We start from the raw sequence: 21,613 nt of genomic DNA, 5'->3' as shown, positions 1-21,613 counted from the left end.
CTGTTTATTCTCCTCTGCAGATACTGTTTGACCTGTTGAGTTCCTCCATCATTTTGTGTGTGTTACTCAAAGAAATAGCTGGTGTTGTGGTAGGGGAGAGCATGGTAGAAAAATACTTCAAGTTGTGTTGGGATTAGTCATGGGTCTTGGGTAAGTTACTGTTCATGTGCAGTTCAGCAAAGATTGCTGAAATGTAGAAGCATTCCTTAGATCAGGGGTTCCCAACCTGGGGTTCACAGACCCCCTCGGTTAATGGTAGGGGTTCATGGCATAAAAAAAGGTTGTAAACCCCTGCTTTAGGTGAACTTGGAGGGTAAAACCAAGGGACATCATAAATCATGCTGATAAAACCATGAATCTTAAATATCTAGATAAATAAAGAGTTGTCTTATTTCTTATTTATGGTTCTGCAATCCTGAATTTACCTTAGATGATACACATTTGGATATGAATTCAAAAGCAGAATGCAGTGGCCAGTGCAAGTGCTGTGTAAACAGGTCTGCTGGATTCGTGTGCAGATATGGGCTTATACGGAAGGATGGGGAAGCTAACTGGCTAATAAATTCTGTGGAAGCATTTTGACACCTTTAAATTCAGCAAGCAGCTTACTGACCTTCAAATATAGATGCCATCCTCAACCAGTCTGTGATTGTAGATGGAAGCCGAGTGTTTGAAACTGTCAATAAGCTCTTGTCTTCTTTCTTAACAATCATGTGAAACATTTGCTGTTCCTTACTCTGAATGTTCTATAGGTGTGGGAAGTCGGGTTTACAGAGGTGTCTGTTTTTGGTGTAGCACTGACCTGCTGTGTTCTTTACATTCTGTGGTTCATGAATTATAATTTTACACACCTTCTCAAATTCTCACGCTCTCACCGAGGTTCGCCTTAAAGCCACACGTCACCTTTTATTGGTGTTTTAAACTCCAGTTGTAATTTCCCTTTTAATCTGGATTGCCCCAGTCTTCTGCCTTGAATCCCAACTTCGCAATAGTTGTTTGCTCCATCTGTGGGACTATGCATGATATTGAAGGTACACATTATAAAGTTTGAAAGTGATAATGGTGGTGCCCTTTTCTGTGGATAATAGATGGATTAATGTTATAGTTCAGCACGTGGCTGATATGCTGAGCACAGAGGCGGTAATCTTAAACACAAGAGGTTCAGCAGATGCTGGAAATCTTGAGCAACACCAAAATGCTGGAGAAAGGCGGCAAATCAGGTAGCATCAGTCAGGGATAAACAGTTGACATTTTAGGCCATTCCCACTCCCCATTCTGGTTCCCCTTTCTCCCTTTCTCTCCTACCGTTCACCTCCCTCTGGTTTCCCTCTTCCTTCCCTCTCCCCCATGGTCCATCCTCATCTCCTATCAAATTCCTCCTTCTTCAGCCATTTATCACTCTCCCAGCATCTTACTTCATTCTGCCTCTCCCACCCACCTTCTCCCTCACCTGTTTTCATCTACCACTTTCCAGCTTGCACTCCTCCTCTCCCTTGTTCCATCTTTTCCCCCTCCCGCCATTCTTTCCAGTCCCAATGAAGAGCCTCAGCTAAAATGCCAGCTGTTTGTTCCCCTCCATTGATGCTGTCTGACCTGCTGAGTTTTTCCCAGTATTTTGTGTGTGAGGCTGTAATCTTGGTTAGAGCTCAGGTAAAGAACACATTTCTAAGTCCCAGATTCTGAATGAATTGGCTGTCTTACTACCTCAGCTGGCACAGAAATCATTGATCAGCCACCATTGTAGGTTAATTGGCATCTTGTATTAGGGGAACCAAATTTTCATCATCATTGCCTTTTCCAAAAACATTCCACTAAGGCCCATTTTGTGTTACCAAAGGCTTCAATAAAATGGATGACCAGAACAATACTATTTTGATATATTAGTCTTTGCTGAAGTCAGCTGGTAGTGTAGTGACATCAGCACTGGACTTCGAGGTGAGTGATCCCAGGTTCCAATCCAACTGGTTCCTTGCACGCTTTCCATCCGTGCTGTACTGAGTGTTGATCTAGCAACTCGGCCTTGTAAAATACAGACAGAAGTGCTAAAGAAATAGCAAGATTGCCACACCATGTGCCACGAGACGCGGAAAGGAACAATAAACAACTTAATTTTGCTGAGAGAATTAATGTCATTGTCTCATTGAGTGGCAATCTTTAGTTTATTTTGGTACTTGGTTTGATAAGATAATATTTTAATATGTTACCAGAGAGTGTTGTATGAAAAATGATCCTCAAGCATCACCTGCTAATAATTAAAGTATTGACCACTCTCCTCTGCATTGATTGAAGTTAGATCATCTTTAAGCCTCCAGGGAAACAATGACCTATTACACCTTTGCTAAAGAACACAGCAGATTCCTGTATCATACATTGGATGTGATACCTAAAAAGGAATACAGGTTGTTCCCAACTATTTTTTAAAAATCCCAAATAAAATTTGAGGAATTGCATGTAGTGAATAAGTGAAGAATGGGTTGGCAAGACGAGCCTTTGATTAAGAGTGCCCTCTTCTCTTGCAGGTTCAGCCTGAGAGTAACATGCTGGGCTAAGAGGGTAGGGTTTGTGACCCTGTCCCTGCACCAGTCTAGGCCAAGGTAGAACATTGTTAGACAATAGGTGGGTTTCGGCAGCTGGGGACAAGGCAGACTGCTTCGAAAACTCAGGAGATTGGTTTTCATCCTACCCTCCATGTTGTAGATATAAAGGCGGACAAACATTTAAAAGAATCACGTTGATGCTGTTAGGATTTCCTTGAATCTAACCAAATGAGTTCTATTCCTTGAATCCAACTAGTCTTTGATTCTGTCGGTGCCTGGTGTGGTTATGGGACAGAGAGATTGCAAATGGACTGAAACCCGTCAGCATTTCACTCTACACTTTGAAAATCAGACCATTAAAGCTAATGGCCTTGTCTGGAAAATATTGAGGAATGGAATAATTGGCTGACAGAACATTACAGTAGTCCAGGTTGAGCTCTGGACTACTTCACCTTCAGATTCTGCCCTGGCAGAATTGAACAAAGGATTACCCAGTGGTTAGTTGATGCTTCTAGGACGTTGGTAAATAGGGCAAACCTGTAATGTGTTGAAGACTAAGGTGGTTTGGCCAGATTCTGGCCAATAAGTGGTGTATTTCTGCACATCAAAGTTTTTTTAAAGAAACTTTTTCATACTGAGCAGTCCGCAGACATTTTGTACAAGGTAGCTCTTTATAACTTTTAAGATTTATTAAATATAATCCAGAGGGACTTTATTCATTAAAATCTGTGTAAATTTCCTTAGAGGAAGCTGGAGATCAAACCTGACATGAGAAGGAGAATTAACAGATGATAACCACCTCTCCCCCGTGTGGTCAAATCAAATTATTTCAAAAGAAGACTCTCTGCACAAATTATCACAATAGTGGGCATTGAACTGAGACTGCAAAGAAGATAGACAAGTTAGAGCTGCATCCTTAACAGACATCCAGAAAAGTAGTTGAAATTCAGGGATTGGATTGTCCAACGTAACTGAGGGCTGCATGTTTTTTTTTACATCCACATTTTATCCATGAGCATCGAAAGTTGAGTTGTATTATCTGATTCCTAGTTTTATGGAAGCCTGATCTAGCTGCCACAACAAGGAAGGGAAAGCAGAAGAGATTGGCGGGATTACAGTGACAAAGTCAACAATACATGGATACAGAGCATTCATGAATAATGGGGTGGAGGAGGGGAAAGCACTGATTTACACTCTGTGGCCACTTTATCAGGCACACTTGTATGCCTGATCATTAATGTAAATATCTAATCAGCCAATCACGGTGCAACAACTCAATGATAAAAGCACACAGACACGAAGTTCAGTCGTTGTTCAGACCAAACGTCAAAATGGGGAAGAAATGTGACCTAAGTGACTTTGATCATGGAATGAATATTGGTGCCAGACAGGATGATTTGAGTATCTCAGAAACTGCTGATCTCTTGGGGTTTTCATGCACAATGTCTCTAGAGTTTACAGAGAGTGGTATGACAAACAAAACAAAACATCCAGTGAGCAGCAATTCTGTGGGTGAAAACGTTAACGATTGAGGTCAGAGGTTGGACCAGTTCATGCTGACAGGAAGATTACTGTAATTCTAATAACCACACATTACAACAGTGATGTGCAGAAGAGCATCTCTGAATGCACAACACATCGAACCTTGAAGTGGATGGGCTACAGCAGCAGAAGACTGCACCGTGTTCCACTCCTGTACCCAATAAAGTGGCAGCTGAGTGTATGTGCATGCAAACTGAAAACACGAGAGACTCCAATTACTGGGAGCTGGAGCAAAAAGAGAACTCACTGGAAGAACTCAGTAGGTCAGACAGCGTCAGTGAATGTTCAGTTGGACGGTTCGTATTTCAGGTCAAGGCACTGCACTAGGATGCCTTACCTTGTGAGCTCGAGATTCCACAGATCCTCGAATTCCAGAGCAACACACGCACACAATGCTGGTGGAGTCTGAACCAGGACTCCTCTTGTAAATACAGGAGGTTCTGCAGATGCTGGAATTCCAAAACAACACACACAAAATGCTAGAGGAACTCAGCAAGTCAAGCAACATCTATGGAAATGAATAAACAGTTGATGTTTTGGTCTGAGACCGTTCTTCAGGACTGGGAAGGAATGGGGAAAACACCAGAGTAAAAAGGTGGGGGAAAGGGAAGGAGGATGGCCAGAAGGTGATGGGTGACGCCGGGTGGGTGGGAAAGGTAAAGGGCTGGAGAAGAAGGAATCAGGTAGGAGAGGAGAGTGGACTATGAGAGAAAGGGAAGGGAGGGGGTACCCAGTGGGAGATGATAGGTGAGAAGAGGTAAAAGCCCAGGGTGGGGAATAGAAGAAGAGGGAGGGAAAAGTATTTTACCAGAAGGATAAATGGATGTTCATGCCATCAGGTTGGAGACTACCCAGATGGAATATGAGGAGTTGCTCCTCCACCCTGAGAGTGGCCTCATCGTGGCAGAAGAGGAGGCCATGGACGAACATGTCGGAATGGAGATGGGAATCAAAATGTTTGGCTACTGGGAAATGTCGGCCATCCCTCTGCCTCCACAGATGCTGCCGGACTTGTTGAATTCTTCCAGCAGTTCGTTTCTTGCTGCATGTAAACTGGAGCTAAGCCTTTTGTCAGTGGAAAAGATACAGGAGATGGTGTCCCTTAAGCCAGTAGTGAAACTTAACACCAGATTCCTCAATGAGAGTACCAGCTATGGTCATTGGGTAACAGCGAATGCAAGCACATTCTTTCCTAAGTTACATTTCAATGCTAAGGGGAATGTATTGGTTTACCTAAGGACTGTAAGCTTTTAAAGCTGATCTGAAAGTAGCCTTTAAATTTGTTGTGCCCGAGTCACCAAATACCACGTGAGACCCTGCTATTCATCATATGTTGAAGCACGAAGGACGCAAGCGGTTCCGAATTAAAGAGCTCCTGTGGATGGTCACCCTACTTACTGCATTGCAAAAACTTTTCTGGGTTTCTCTCACCAAAGAACAAACAGAAATTGTGGGTACCTCATCTCTGGTCCCCATCGTCATGTGGACAGTGTGCTCTCACTCTGTCAGGTGTGGAGAGCCCAATATGTGCTTGTCAACTGCAGGTGAGGCCAATAGGAATTGTCTGCAGTCTGAGCTATTGCTTGTTACAGTAAAGTTGATTATTGATGCCCTGCTCCCCTTCCCTATTGAAGGCAGTGTGGACTTCAGTCATGTCTGCATCGCACTCATTCTATTTCATACTCTGGGTTTTTCACATTAGTACAGTTTCCGTCCTAGTGCACCAGTGTGAAATATTTCTTTCTGTTACTGGCACCCGTGCCTGCTGCCCATCTCCAAGTGGGAACCGTTCTAAACCCACTCCATTGATTTTCTTGATCAGGTCATTAAATCGAGGCCCCTTCTGCTCTCTCGGGTGGATGTAACAGATTCCATGATGACTCTGGAGAAAATTGGGGAAGTTAATCTCAGTATTCCTGAGCCGGTATTGTTACGAACCGATTACCAGATCATTATCACTTTTCTTGTGAGTTGATGGCCCTATTTCATTCTGTAGACAAAAGGCCATCTCCCATTGTGCTTTATTGGTTGTAAAGCTCTCTGGAACATTCTGAAAAGTACAATATAAATCATATCCTTTTTAGAAAATTGTTTCTTTATTCATAAACATATAAAATTCAGAGAAATTTGAACAATTTCGTCAGTTTACTAATCTCATATTGGCCCCGGAGGTAGGATTGTTCACACTTTGTACACACTGCTCCTGTGCGTGTATTGGCATGAGATGTTAGTTGTACCGAGAAACAAATCTGATCATCACTCATCTGGGCTCAGTTGATTGGTCAATGAGATCTCCTCACTGAATTAAACAAGCACAATATACATACGAGTTAAGAATAGTACACAACTGATATTTCTAAAACCATTTTTCAGCTTAGTTAACAAAAAAAAGTAGTTGACTGGTTTATTTAAAGACAACGGTAGATAGGAAGACACGCACATGCACGCGCGCAGAGTGAAAGACACGCAGACACAAGCAGTAGAACCAAACTGAGACAGCATCCCTGGGTCTACAGCTCCCATTCCAGTTGTACATGCGGGATTACTGCATTCCAATCAAAGAAATTGCTTCAATCGGTGCAGGGTTGAAGTGTAGGGAAAACAGAACAATTCATTTTGATTGTCGTCTTTGCTGTGGTGTAATCGATGCGACCTACTTATTGTAGGACGTTATGGTTGTGGGTGAGCCAGCACTAATGGGTGGGGAGTTCGGTGACGAGGATGAGCGCCTAATCACGCGGTTAGAGAACGGCCAGTATGATGCAGCCAATGGTATCGATGACGAGGACGACTTCCATAACTTGCCAACCTTGGGGAGTAGCAGTCCTTGGAACAGTAAAACACCATCAAGCCAGGAGAGCAAGTCTGACAACCCTGCGTCTCAGTAATGGTATTGAGAGTTTTAGTAACTTAAGAGTTACAGGGACTCTTGCATTCGAAGGTTTAACCCAGTTGTGACAGTTGTGGAAAAAATTTGCTGCTTAAACAGTGATCCAGGGCATAAAGTAAGTGTATTAAGTTTTTTAGAGGTGAAACTGTGTCCATTTGGAGAGTACGTGGACCATGTGGGACATTAGCCAGGGTCACAAGGGCTAGGTTCAGTGCCCAGTCTTGTCTGCCTGTTTGGAAAACGGACGTGAAAACCAGACTTCGTTCCTGCTTCTTATTTCTCTCCAATGGCCACGAGCACTGAAAGTGGGCTTGGGTTGATCAGACAGCTAGAAGCCAGAAATGCAGTTCACTCGTGATGTACTGTGCTTGACTGAAGAGTCACAGTGAAGAATCACAGTGCCAGTGAAATTCTTCCACCAGTAAGGACTAGGGTGACAGCAGAAGTTCACAAAGGGAAAAGGTCGACCTTGTAAGCATTGGTCAGCATTGGCCTCTTTACCAGTTTTGAATTCAAATTGTAGCCTCACCTTCAGTTCTATTGGCACTCATTCAGGGATTTCTTCTTGATGTCTAAGAGGAGTTTAGCTTAAGCACGGCCCTCAACTGGACTGCCAGTGGATTGAATAAAGGGAGCTTTATTAATCCATATGAAGTGCTTCCCTCCTTATCTCATCCCGTTTGCACAGGGATAGCTGACTGTTTTTGAATGTACGTTTGGTACTTTTCCATTCTGAAACTTGGTGAAGAAAAACCTGGGTCTGTGTTTTTCCAGGCCTTTCAGAACATTTATTAAACTAAGTTTATAATTATGAGTTGCGAGAAACCAAAAATGGTCAGATTAATTGTATTTCCATTTATTTTTGAAATGCCACAGCACTAAGCTCATACTCAAGGAGGTGGGGATGACCCAGACTCCCTTCCTAGAACACAAGGATTTTTTCTCTTAGGGAATTTAATGCTGAATTATTTCTGTGCTTTCCTTTATATTTAGCCCAGTCAAGTAGGGGTGAACATTTTTGGAATGCTGTGTTGAGTTTGCTGGAACATCCTAGCCAAGTTTTTTTTTAAAACAGTGATAATTGGGGTTATGTTTCAGTTCACCTGAAGTTTCGATTTAATGCACTTATCTTTGCCCTGCTATCAACTGACGTTTCTGTGCTGGTGTGTTGTATAACATTGTTAATGTCAAATGCTGATGAATTGATTTTACTACATTGAACAGGTTGCTTTTTGTCTTGTATGGTTTATTTTAACCGAAGTTGTTTTCATCCCCATTGTCAAAGGTTGAAGGGCAATTAAAAATTGCTTTTTGAGTTCCATTGGGTTTTCAAATAGTTGCAAGTAAACCGAACAGCAGAACATTTCCCGCTGTCATTTTGTGTCACCTATGAAGCAAATCTGGAAATATAGATCTGTCACAGAAATCTCATTCTCTTCTCTCTCTCGCCCACCAGCTCAGCAGGTACAGAGGTTCTGGGATTTCTTTGAGGTTTTCAGGATTCCCAGAACTTGCTGAAATGCTGAGACGTAAGACATAGGAGCAGGGTTAGGCCATTCAGCCCATCAAGTCTGCCCTGACATTCTATCATGGCTGATTTATTATCCCTCTCAAACCTATTCTCCTGCCTTCTCCACATAACCTTTGATTCCCTTACTAATCAAGAACCTGTCAACCTTCACTTTAAATATATCCATTTACTTGGCCTTGACAGCCATTTGTGTCAATGAGTTCCACGGATTCACCACCCTCTGGCTAAAGAAATTCTTCCTCATCTCTGTTCTAAAGGGATGTCCTTCTATTCTGAGTGATTACTTCGTGGTCAGTTTTTCTTTTTGTAATTTTTATTTCTCCCATCTGTTTAGATCCTCCATGCCATGCATCATTCTTAGGCTGAGAGGACAGATCCCTGATCCCAGGCCTCCGTCAATGTCGCTGTTGACCGGCAGCTGAGAGGTGTGTGTGAGAGAGCGGTTCAGGGCAATCCACAATGGCTGCCACTCACCGTCTCCCTGGCACTGCCAGGATGAGACCCGGGACTCGCTACATGGAGGGTTGTGGGTGCTGAACTGTGTCCGGTCAGTCCGCAGCATGGTGTCTAGGAGTGCAAGCACACTGCACGACTCTTAACAACCATTGTCCTGTTTCCTGTTACGTAGATAGTGATTGGCAACCATGACAACACAAGAAAAAGTTAAACTCATTGAAGGGAAATACTACATCTGATTACAATTTGGATCGATTGAGTAAATGCAAGTGGATAAAGGAACTCAGTGGAAGGATCTGTCCATGTCATGTTGACTTGACACTAACTGAAACCATGCACACCAAGTGACAGGTTAGATACTGGCATCATGTGTAGGTTCACTGTACAGTGGTGTGTATGTTGGAGCTGTGCAGAGGGTTCCTGTCTCCATGCTGGCACACACACACACACACACACACACACACACACACCTTAATGTCACTGAAATTGGACTCAACTTTATGTTTTAAAAAACAGAAAATACTGGAGAAACAATGGGCAGAATGGTCAAAATAGCATGATTGAGAATTCTTTATGGTGTTTCCTCTGGGTTTAGACCATAAGACATAGCAAATTAGGAAAAACTGCCATTGTGTTTGCTCTGGCATTCCATCATGGCTGACTTATTATCCCTTTCAACCCCGTTCTGCTTGCTTTGGGCTCTTAGCTCCAGTGGAGCATAGACCATCAGTGACCTCCCATCTCCATCGTCCTCTGAAGTCGATGGTCTGGTTGGAGTTCATCAACGCTTCTGCATCCACTGTACAGGGGATTGGCCTATACAGCTTCACTGGAAGCCTGTTGGCTGGCCTTACCCATTTCCACCTCTCAAGGCGGGGATGTAGGGTTGGACTTTGAGAAGCTATAATCCTGCCTTCTCCTGTAACCTTTGACCTCCTTACTAATCAAGAACCTATCAACGTCTGCTTTAAATGCTCAGCATGGACTAGGGCTGAAGGGCCTGTTTCTGTGCTGTACTTTTCTATGACTCCAAGTATACCCAGTGATGGCATCCACAGCTATCTGTGGCAATGAATTACACAGATTCACCACTCTCTGGCTAAGGTAATTGCTCCTCATCTCTATTCTGAGGCTGTGCCCTCTGGTCTTAGACTTCCCCACCATAGAAAACATCCTTGCCACATCCACACTTTCACATCAATAGATTTCAATTATATCCCCTTCATTCTTCTAAACTCCAGTGAATACTGGCCCAGTTTAAAGGGATGGAAGTTATCCCAAAGGGAAATTTTAAAAAATCAAGAAAATATCTGCTTAAAGACATTGAACGTTTCCTTTGCCAACATAAACAGCTGACCAGTGTGACACCAAGATGGCAATCTCCAGTCTTCTGCACATCTCATACTTTAGTTATGTTAGTACTGAAGCTTTTGTTCTGGGAGACAGACAGAGGTCTGGAACACCTTCTGTTTGCACACTGGGATCCTCAGTACTCAGCTACTCTTTTTATTAACTGTTAATAATTTATGGCTATCTTTATTATCCAGAGTCAGATTTGATTCCTATGTGTAAATATATGATTGTCCACTTCAGATGAACTCCCAACTCACCATGTGCTTTGACGTGATCACTAAATGTTCTCCAAGTCACGAACACTTTTCTAGAGCAGGTTCTTGGGTACAGCCAGCATCTGATCAGCATGCCTATTTACTTGTGCCCGAGGAGAACAGCCTGGTCACTGTCACCAAACTGGTGTCCTTGTGTGTGATGGACGAACATAAACTCAGGAGATCCTGCACGTGCTGGAAATCCAGAGTAACTACCACACACACACACACACAAAAACAATGCTGGAGAGACTCAGCAGGTCAGGCAGCAGCTATGGAGGGGAATCAGGACTGGTGAAGGTTCTCAATCCAAAATGTCAGCTCTTTATTCCTCTCTGTAGATGCTGAGTACCTCCAATGCTTTGTGATTAATAATTCATACTTGTTCCTCAGAGTCCAAAGTTCAAAGTATATTTATTATCAAAGTATGTATACATCATACATCCTTGAGGTTTGTCTCCTTACAGGCAGTCACAAAACAAGAAACCCAAAAGAACCCATTAAAAAGGCTGGCAAACCCTCAAAGTGCAAAGAGAGAGACAGAGAAAAAATAATTGTGCAAACCATAAAAGTAAGCAAATAGTCTGGTCAATTGGTGAGGACAGCCCATCAGACTGATATACCTCAGTGGGTGAGAGATCTTGTGTCCCTACAGGATGTTCAATAAAATGAATTATGTTCAGTGCATTAGCCTGAGATTGGTTTGGATTTTGTTACCTCTCCATTGTTCAAAAAACTCTGAGAATATATGTACACCAGCAAAGAATAAATAGTACAGCATATTTCTCTCTGTGATACAGAGCTTTTAGATGTTGGAAGGGAACTGTTAGGAAGCAAAGGTGGTGTCTAACTTTCCTGCTTCTGTGTCTTAAAGTCTGAGATCTGTTTCTGAATTTGCAGCCTTTTGTCATTAAGACATCCAGCTAAAAGCCGTCTAGCTCTACAAGACCAATATTTCTGCTCCTATTAACTTTAGAAAGGAGAGCATTGAATTAGGTAAGACCAGATGATTAGAAGGAATGAGAGAACAGTGTACATGAGCAGTTTGTCTCCACCATTGCAGACATTCTAAATTGCCTAAACTGTTTTTTCTTTGCATCCATGTTGCATTTCATGCTTCTGCTACAAATGATTATTTTGTCTCTGCTAGTAGTATTCCTTTTCCATTTTTCTGCCTGTGTGAATCCCATCAATTTAGTGAGTTTTGATTAAGATGCATACCAGAATAAAATACAGTACACTTGCACCACACCCTGTGCTTTCTCTCCTGTTCATTAGTGTTATGTGTAAAAGTTCAGTTCGTTTCTGGTTTTGCATTCGTGGTTATGTACTTGTGTTGACAGGAATCCTATATCCATCTGTCTTTCAGCTTAGATCTTCATTCTGAATGTCATGAACATAGGTTTCTCTGACTTCCAGTAATTTATTTTTCCTTTTATTTTTCCATTCCCAATTCTTGGCTCCACTCTTACACCATCTCTTCTCCTTATCTCTCTCCGATGCCCCTTTCTTCCATGGTCCACTGTCATCCTTCAGCCCTTTACCTCTTCCACCTATCACCTGCCAGCTTCCTATCTCACCTACCTTCCCCTCACCCCATTTCAGCTATCACCTGCCAACTTCTCACTTCATCCCTTCCCTCTCCCACCGACATACCTTCCCCTTCACCTGGTCTCACCTGTCACCTGCCAGCTTGTACTCCTCCTCCTCTCCCCCACCTTCTTACTCTGGCCTCTTCCCCCTTTCCAGTCCTGATGAAGGGTCTTCACCTGAAACTTTGACTGTTTATTTCCCTCCATGGATGCTGCCTGACCTGCTGAGTTCCTCCAGCATTTTGTGTGCGCCATCCATCAGTCATTGTTCGCACTGAGCCATATAACAAGCTCTTTAATGTTGTTAAAGCAAAAATTATTCCCCAAACTAGGAGCCTACAATCGTCACGAGTACAAAGGGGTTCTGTTAATTCTCTATATAATCACTGTGTGGTGCTATTTACTAAATCATTCTCTAATAAAGTGTTACATGACAAAAATCACTGCTAACCCTGGAGTTTTCGGTGTTTTCGTCATTGAAAGGTGGTCATTGGCCTGATATTGGTAAGCTTTCAAGTATCCTCTAGGACATTGGGTATATATGCATAGCAGGACAATGGGCTGGCAGGTGTAAACAACATTTTAACTTTTTCCTTGATTCTGTTGACCCCCCCTTAAGGAAGTTGGGTTATAAGTCAGGGAAGGTATGTTGCTTTGGGCAGTAAATGTGCTGATACTTTACCAAACCCTTCACTTTGAATCCAGGCCACTCCAGGACAGTAGTGCCCTGATGTCACAGTTGAGAGAGGGTACTAATAAACTGTAAAGAAATTTAACTCTAGGATTAAAGAAACCCATTTGGTCTTGCCTCTGCTTTTTCTTGTCTGATCCATAACATGTCATTCTCTCCTCTACCCTTTAGTAATCTGTGAAATCCTGTGTGACATTTGACCTGGAATCTCCTGCAGAGTGGCAGGAATATGTAAATATGTTGGGCGTGAGATGAAGTGATGACTGTAGCCCACTTTTACATTTCTGAACATGTGAAATATATAACCTGCTTTTTATACCAGATCACTATGGACTAGAACATTGAGTTCTTGTTGGTTTGACTCATTACAAATTGTTAAACTATTTGAATAAAAACTTTTCTTGGCTCTATGTGTCTGTCAGTTCTTTATTTAATGCATAAGGCTATAAGATATAGGAGCAGAATTGGGCCATTTCACCATTGAGTCTGCTTTGCCATTTCATCATGGCTGATCCATCTCCCTCTCAACCCCAAATCTATCTTCTCCGTGTATCACATCTGTGCTGGAGATATGGTGACAACCTTGGTGGTCTTCTGTGTGTACCTAGGGCCATGAGGCCATCTCAACACTGTACTGGTACCACAAGTAAATGTCATAACCCATCAGTGACCATAACTAATTCTGATTCTGACAGAGAAACCAAAAAATGTGAAGTTCAGTGTACGTACATATACATCTTGAAATTTGTCTCCTAACAGGCAGCCGTGAAACAAGGAAACTCAACAAAAAATAAAATCCAGCAAACATCTAATGTTTAAAAAAAAATCGTGCAAATAATAAAAGCAAGCAAGCAGCAGTTTGCAGTGCTGCAAAAGACAGTTGCAAGGCTGTGGGACCGGACGGCATCCCAGGACGGGTACTCAGGATGTGCGCGACACAACTGGCAGGTGTATTTACAGACATTTTTAATCTCTCCCTCTCCCAGTGTAGGGTGCCGTCCTGCTTCAAAACATCCATCGTTGTCCCTGTACCTAAAAAGACCATGTCTGAAGGACTAGCGTCCTGTCACAATCACCTCAACGAGCAAATGCTTTGAGAGGCTGGTCAAGGACTATACCTGCAGCATGTTGCCACCCACACTGGACCCTTTACAATTCACCTGCTGATACAACTAATCAATAGATGATGCAATAACCACAGCTCTACACACCTGGAGAAGAAGGAAGCTTTTGTGAGAATGCTGTTCTTGGACTACTGTTCAGCATTCAACACCATAATTCCCTCCAGGCTCGACAAGAAGCTCAGAGACCTCGGCCTTCACCCTGCTTTGTGCAGCTGGATCCTGGACTTCCTGTCAGATGGCTCACAGGTGTTAAGAGTGGGCTTCCTCACCTCTGACTCTCAACACAGGTGCCCGTCAGGGCTGTGTGCTAAGCCCCCTCCTTTATTCTCTGTATACCCATAACTGTGTCACCTCCCACAGCTTCAATTTGCTAATTAAATTTGCTGATGATACTACATTGATTGGCCTTATCTAAAATAATAACAAGGCAGCCTACAGAGAAGTCATCACCCTGACACAGTGGTGTCAAGAAAACAACCTTTCCCTCAGTGTTGCAAGAACAAAGGAGCTGGTTGTGGATTACAGGAGGAATTACGGGCTTCCTTTTGGCCTGGTCCATTTATTCTGGCCTGCTCCTGCCGTAGGTGGAGATGGGTGGTGTGATTTTCTGCCTGCTCTGCTGTGGAGAGTTAACAACTCTACTGCCCGTTACACCGCTGGCGTTTCAGGCAGTAATGAAGTCCTCTGTCTGTGGCTGTGTTCAGGGCTTCCTTCATTGAGTCAGTAGCTTCCTCTCAGTTTTCCCGGGCGGAGACTCAGGAATACTTCTCCTTCCAGTGAACAAAACCTCCCCCTCCCCTCCTCCATTCCTCACGCTGACTTTTTACTTCTCACCTGCCTATTACTTCCCCCTGGGTCCCCTCCCTTTCTTCTATTGTCCACTCTCCTCTCCTATCAGATTCCCTCCTCTCCAGTCCTTGATCTTTCCCACCCACCTGGCTTCACCAATCAGCTTCCAGCTAACGTCCTTCCACTCCCCTCATCTTTTTATTCTGGCACCTTCCCGTCCCCCCCCCCCCCCCACCCATCCCCAGTCCTGAAGAATTAGGCCTGAAATGTCGACTGTTTACTCTTTTCCATAGCTGCCTGGCCTGCTGAGTTCCTCCAGCTCCTAATTTCATCATAGAAGAGTAACCATAACGGAATCAGTGAAAAGCTGCCCCAACTTCAGAGCTCAACCAGTGTGCAAATGATGTCAGACTGTGCAAATACAAAAAAAAATCATAATAAATAAATTAGCAATAAATATTGAGAGCATGAGATGAAGAGTCCTTGAAAGCAAGACCATAGGTTGTGGAAACATTTCAGTGATGGGGCAAGTGAAGTTATCCCTTTGGCCATAAGATATAGAGACAGAATTTGGCCATTTGGCCCATTGAGTCTGCTCTACCATTTCATCATGGCTGATCCAATTTTCCTCTCAGCCTCAATCTCCTGCCTTCTCCCCTGTATGCTTTCATGCCCTGACCAATCAAGAACCTATCAACCTCTGCCTTAAATATACATAAAGATTTGGCCTCCATGACTGCCCATGGCAAAGAATTCCACACATTCACCACTCTCTGGCCTCATTTCCATTTCTAAAGAAGGCCCCTCTATTCTGAGGCTGTGTCCTCTGGTCTTAGACTTACCTACCAGAGGAAACATCCTTTCCATATCCACTCTATCACCACTCAACAGGTTTCAATGAGATCACCCATCACTGTTCTGAATTCTAGTGAATACAGGCCCAGAGCCGTCAAACGCTCTTCATATGACAAACCATTCAATCCTAGAATCATTTTTGTGAACCTCCTTCAAACCTCCTCCAGTTTCAGGAAGGATGTGGAAGCATTGGAAAGGATACAGAGGAGATTTACCAGGATGCTGCCTGGTTTAGAAAGTGTGCATTATGATCAGAGATTAAGGGAGCTAGGACTTGACTCTTTGGAGAGAAGGAGGATGAGAGGAGACATGATAGAGGTGTACAAGATATTAAGAGGAATAGATAGAGTGGATAGCCAGCGCCTGTTCCCCAGGGCACCACTGCTCAATACAAGAGGACATGGCTTTAAGGTAAGAGGTGGGAAGTTCAAGGGAGATATTAGAGGAAGGTTTTTCACTCAGAGTGGTTGGTGCATGGAATGCACTGCCTGAGTCAGTGGTGGAGGCAGATACTCTAGTGAAGTTTAAGAGACTACTAGACAGGTATATGGAGGAATCTAAGGTGGGGGCTTATATGGAAGGGAAGGTTTGAGGGTTGGCACAACATTGCAGGCCGAAGGGCCTGTACTGTGCTGTACTATTCTATGTTCTATTTTCTATGTTGTTCAGCACATCCCTTCTGAGATAAGCGGCCTAAACCTGCTCACAATACTCCTAGTGAGGCCTCACCAGTGCTTTATAAGGATTCAACATTACATCCTTGCTTTTATATTCTAGTCCTCTTAAAATGAATGCTAACATTGCATTTGTCTCCCTCACCACAGACTCAACTTGCAAATAAACCTTTAGGGAATCCTGCACAAAGACTCACAAGTCCCTCTGTACCTCAGTTTTTTGCGTTTTCTCTTCATTCAGAAAATAATCAGCCCTTTTATTTCTTCTACTAAAGTGCATGATCATACACTTCCTGGCACTGTATTCTATCTGGCATTTCCTTACCCGTTCTCCTAACCTGTCTTAAATCCTTCTTTAGCTTCTCTACTTCCTCAGAACTACCTGCCCCTCCACCTATCTTCATATCATCTGCAAATTTTGCAACAAAACCATCAATTCCATCAACCAAATTATTGACATATAATGTAAAAAGAATCGGTCCCAACACAGACCCCTGTGGAACACCACTGGTCACCACAGCTAGTCAGAAAAGGCTCCCTTTATTCCCACTCTGTGCCTCCTGCCAATCAGCCACTGCTTTACCCATGCTAGAATCTTTCCTGTAATACCACGGGCTCACAGCTTGTTAAGCAGCCTCATGTGTGGCACCTTGTCAAAGGCCACCTGAAAATCCCAGTATACAACATTAACCGATTCTCCTTTGTCTGTCCTGCTCGTTATTTCTTCAAAGAATTCCAACATATTTGTCAGGCAAGATTTTCCCTTGAGGAAACCATGCTTACTCTGGCCTATTTTATCATGTGCCTCCAAGTACCCTGAGACCTCATCCTTAATAACCGACTCCAACATCTTCTCTACCACTGAGATCTGGCTGACTGGCCGACAGGTTCCTTTCTTCTGCCTTTCACCCTTCTTGAAGAGTGTAGTGACATTTGTGATTTTCCAGTCTTCCAGAACCATCCTGGAATCTAGTGATTCTTGAAAGATCATTACTAATGCCTCCACAATCTCTTCAGCCTCTGTCAGAATTCTGGGAGGTACACCATGTGGTCCAGGTGACTTATCTACCTTCAGACCTTTCAATTTTCTGAAAAACTCTCTCTGTTCAAGGTAACTTCACATACTTCATGCCCCCTGACAACTGGAACTTCCATCATACTGCTAGTGTCTTCCACGGTGAAGACTGATGCAAAATACTTACTTAGTCCAATCACGAGGAAATCTGCAGATGCTGGAATTTCAAGCAACACACATAAAAGGTCCTGACGAAGGGTCTCGGCCCGAAATGTTGACTGTACCTCTTCCTAGAGATGCTGCCTGGCCTGCTGCGTTCACCAGCAACTTTTATGTGTGTTGCTACTTAGTCCAATTGTTATTTTGTTGACCCCCATTACCACCTCTCCAGCATCGTTTTCCAGTGGTCCAATCTTTGGTTCAAGAGCCTGATGGTTGAGGGATAATAACTCCTCCTGAGCATGGTGGTGTGGGTTTTGAAGCTCCTGTACCTTGTCCTGAATGGCAGCAGCAAGAAGAGAGCATGGACTGGGTAGTGGGGTCCTTGATAATGGATGCTGTTGTCCTGTGACAAAGCTCCATGTGAATGTGCTCAGTGGTCAGGAGGTCTTAGCCCGTGATGGAATGGGCCGTATCCACTAGTTTTTGCCTCTACCAGTGTGTGTAAAAAAAACCCTACCTTTGGCAACCCTTTTTTCCAATCATCTTAAAATTATGCCCTCTCACATTAGTTATTGCCACCTTGGGAAAAGGTGCTGACTGTCCGCTCTCTCTAAGACCCATATCATCTTATCCACCTCTATCAAGTCACCTCTCATCCTTCACTCCAAAGCGAAAAGCCCTAGTTTGCTCATCCCTCCCTCATAAGACATGCTCTCTAATCCAGGCAGCATCCTGGTAAATCTCCTCTGCACCCTCTCTAAAGCTTCCACATCCTTCCTATAATGAAGCAACCAGAACTGAACAGAAAACTCCAATTTAGTTACTTTCCTCACATAATTCAGTCAGAGTGAATATTTATTCCACATCCCTATAGTCCTTCTTTGGTTGTGATTGATGACCACCACACCTGACTGCTGTAACACGGAGTATACTAACTTACTTACTGCCCGTTATGCTGCTGGTGTTTAGGACAGCATCACGGCCTGTCCTTGGCCATCTTCTGCATTGTGCCCAGGTGTGTCAGTGTCCCCATTTCTGCCTCTATGGTATGGCGCTAAGTTGTCTTTGGTCTCCCGCATTTCCTCCACCCTTCAGAGATCCAGTGAAGTGCTGTCTTGATGATGGAGTTGGTCTCTCTTCTCATCACGTGCCCAATCCATCTCCAAAGTTTAACACAAACTATACACGTATGGATCAAACGAATGTATACACGCACAGTTTGCATCGTCTTTATTGTTCCGGCAATTCCAACACTTGCCACAGGATGGTGCTAAAAGCAAACAAACTTAACCAGAACTGGCTTCACGATCTCCGCCCGATAAACGTGTCCCACTTGTGAAGAATGCAGGAGTGGCTGGCTGGTGTGAGGAATCCCAGGGATGGTCAGTGTCTTTGTTCCAACTACATGTTTCCTTTTAATACTTCTAAAGTTACTTACGAAGATCTTGCTTCCGCCCATGCAAGTTATTTATCAGGAGTGCACCGTATGTAAGGCCCTTAGCTTTGTCAGTGATCCCTCCCGTCCGTCCAACAGTCTCTCTGATCTCCTACCATCAGGCGGGAGGTACCCTGGTATTAGGACACGGATTGCGCAGGTTCTTCCCTCAGACAGTGAGACTATTTACTTTATGCGTTGTGTTTGAGTTACATGCACTGTATTGTGCACCTTGGTCCAGAATATCCCCAGCAACCAGGACATCTTCTAGGAGCGATACTGGAAAAAGGCAGCATCCATCGTTAAGGACCCCCATCACCCAGGACAGGCCCTCTTCCCATTGCTACCATCAGGGAGGAGGTACAGGAGCCTGAAGACACACACTCAATGATTCAGGAACAGCTTCTTCCCCTCTGCCATCAGATTTCTGAATGGACATTGAACCCATGAACATTACCTCACTACTTATTAAACTTTTTAAATATATGTACACTTTTTACTGCAATTTACAGTTTTCTCATTATGGTTTGCAATGTACTGTTGTCTCATAACAACAAATTTCTCTACATATGCTGGTGATATTAAACCTGATTCTGAAGAGTTTTGTTTTGTTTGTAAGTATCCATGTATATGGGTGAATGACAGTAAACTTGAATTGAACTTTTCTTCACCATACTCGAGTACGTTTCCTACAAGAAAGCTGGACCTTCCATGGGCAGCAATGTAGTGTAAAGCTTCACAGTGCCGGTGATCATGATTAAATTCTGTCTGGAGTGACTCTGTATGTTTCTCCCTGTGAACATCTGGAGTTTCCTCTGGGTGCTTTGGAACCCCCCCCCCCCCCATTCCAAAGACGTAACGGTAAGTTACCCCTGGGCTGTGTTGGCGCCAGAAGCACGGCGACATTTGCGGGCTGACCTCAACACAATCCTCGGACTGTGTGGGTTGTTGACACAGAGCGAACTTTTCAATGTTTGTTTCAATATACTTGTGGCAAATAATAGTTAATCTTTATCATTATGTCTACTGTATTTGTCTGTTCTACCAAAAAATCTGTTATCAAAGGCAACCCCAATATGGACAGTGCAGTATCATGATAAACTGTGGATCGCATTGTTCTGATTTTTGACAATTTTCCAACTATTACAGCAGACCCTAATGGTTACTTTTTGATATACCAATCAAATCAAATTTAAGCATCATTTAATCCATTCATAGATACAGCTGCACAAGACAGTGTTCCTCTGGGGCCGAGGTGCAAAACATTCAAAATAGCAAACAAACATTCAAAAATAGCGAGTAGCATAATTCAAGATAGTGAGCAAAACAGGTCAAACAAAATGATTGGCTATGATTGCTTTCAGTAGTTTAAAGTTCAAAGTTAATTATTTATCAAAGTACATACTCTATATGTCACCATATACAGCCCTGAGTTTTATTTTCTTGCAGGCATACTCGATAAATCCATAAAATAATAGAATCGATGAAAGATCGCACCAACTAGCGTGTTCAACCACTGTGCAAAAAACAGAAAATGAGCAAGTTCAAAAAGAAAGAAATAATAATAAAAATAAATAAGCAATAAATATTGAGAACATCAAATGAAGAGTACTTGAAAGTGAGTTTATAGGTGTGGGAACTTTTCAGTGAAGGGGCAAGTGAAGTTGAGTGAAGTTATCCCCTCTGGTTCAAGAGCCTGATGGTCGAGGGGTAATAACTGTTCCTGAACCTGGTGGTGAGAGTCCTGAGGCTCCTGTACCCTCTACCTGATGGAGAGGTGAAAAGACAGCATGACCTGGGTGGCGCGATCTTTGATGATGGATGCTGCTTTCCTACGATGGTGTTTCATGTAAATGTAGATTGGGAGAGCTTTATCCATGATGAACTGGGCCGCATCCACTACCTTTTGTAGGATCTTCTGTTCAAGGGCATTGGTGTTTCCGTACCAGGCTGTGATGCAGCCAGTCAATACACTCTCCACCACCCATCTATAGAAGTTTGTCAAAGTTTTCATTTTCGTGCCATGATAGATGGAACCAAAGTTGACATCAAGCAGGTGGGAAAGCAAGAAGTGGGAATAGGCTGGTTAGCCCTTCAAACCTTGTCCTGCCAATTAATAAGATCATGCCTGATTAAAGCTTGGTCTGTTGTTAACAGTATAACAGTGTTGTTAAAACTGAATAAGGTAAGCTTGCCCTGTGGGCAGTGCAGTAGCGTAGCGCTATTACAACGCCAGCGACCTGGGTTCAATTCCCACTGCTGTCTGTAAGGAGTTTGTACGCTCTACCCGTGACTGCTTGGCTTTCCATGGGTGTAATTGGGAGGAGGTGGGCTCATTAGGCCAGAGGGTCTGTTACCGTGCTGTATCCTGAAATCCAAATAAGTCTAGTTTCCTGTCTCTCTTGAATAGTCATATCAATGGCTTTCCAATCCCATAATTTGGGGAAACCCTGTCCTTTTACAACTCTAAAATGCTCCAGCAGTTGACTGAAGGAATAATTATGTGTGGAGCTATTTGTTCAGAAGGATTTGGAGATGATGGTTCAAATACATCTGAAGGTAATTAACATTTTTATTTATTTGAAAAAAATGATTCGGGTTTCTCTGGCTTGGACTTTAGTGGACAGCCAACTGTTTAACCTCTAAGCGACACACACAAAATGCTGGAGGAACACAATGGGTCAGGCGATATCTATGACGGGGAATAAGCATT

At 43.3% G+C, this 21,613-nt stretch overlaps 1 protein-coding gene across 8 annotated transcripts in view; it reads left to right on the top strand.

Moving 5' to 3' along the window:
• LOC134351095 (LIM domain-binding protein 1-like) overlaps positions 1-13,248 on the top strand; it is a 37,657-nt gene extending 24,409 nt beyond the window's left edge. For 3 of the 8 annotated variants that reach the window (XM_063057161.1, XM_063057162.1, XM_063057158.1), the window contains exon 11: positions 4,919-6,756. In XM_063057161.1, coding sequence (XP_062913231.1) covers positions 4,919-4,945 — 27 coding nt within the window. In that variant the 3' untranslated portion in view covers positions 4,946-6,756. Of the gene's footprint in view, positions 1-2,519; positions 4,693-4,918 lie in introns of those variants that run through there. The other 5 variants (XM_063057163.1, XM_063057159.1, XR_010019070.1 and 2 more) reach the window with 4 other exon arrangements.
• The last annotated feature ends 8,365 nt before the right edge of the window (positions 13,249-21,613 follow it).

Source organism: Mobula hypostoma, chromosome 8, assembly GCF_963921235.1.
Source record: "Mobula hypostoma chromosome 8, sMobHyp1.1, whole genome shotgun sequence".
Lineage (NCBI taxonomy): Eukaryota > Metazoa > Chordata > Chondrichthyes > Myliobatiformes > Myliobatidae > Mobula > Mobula hypostoma.
The sequence above is the reverse complement of the archived record's forward strand: the minus strand, read 5'-3'. Positions and strand labels throughout refer to the sequence as shown.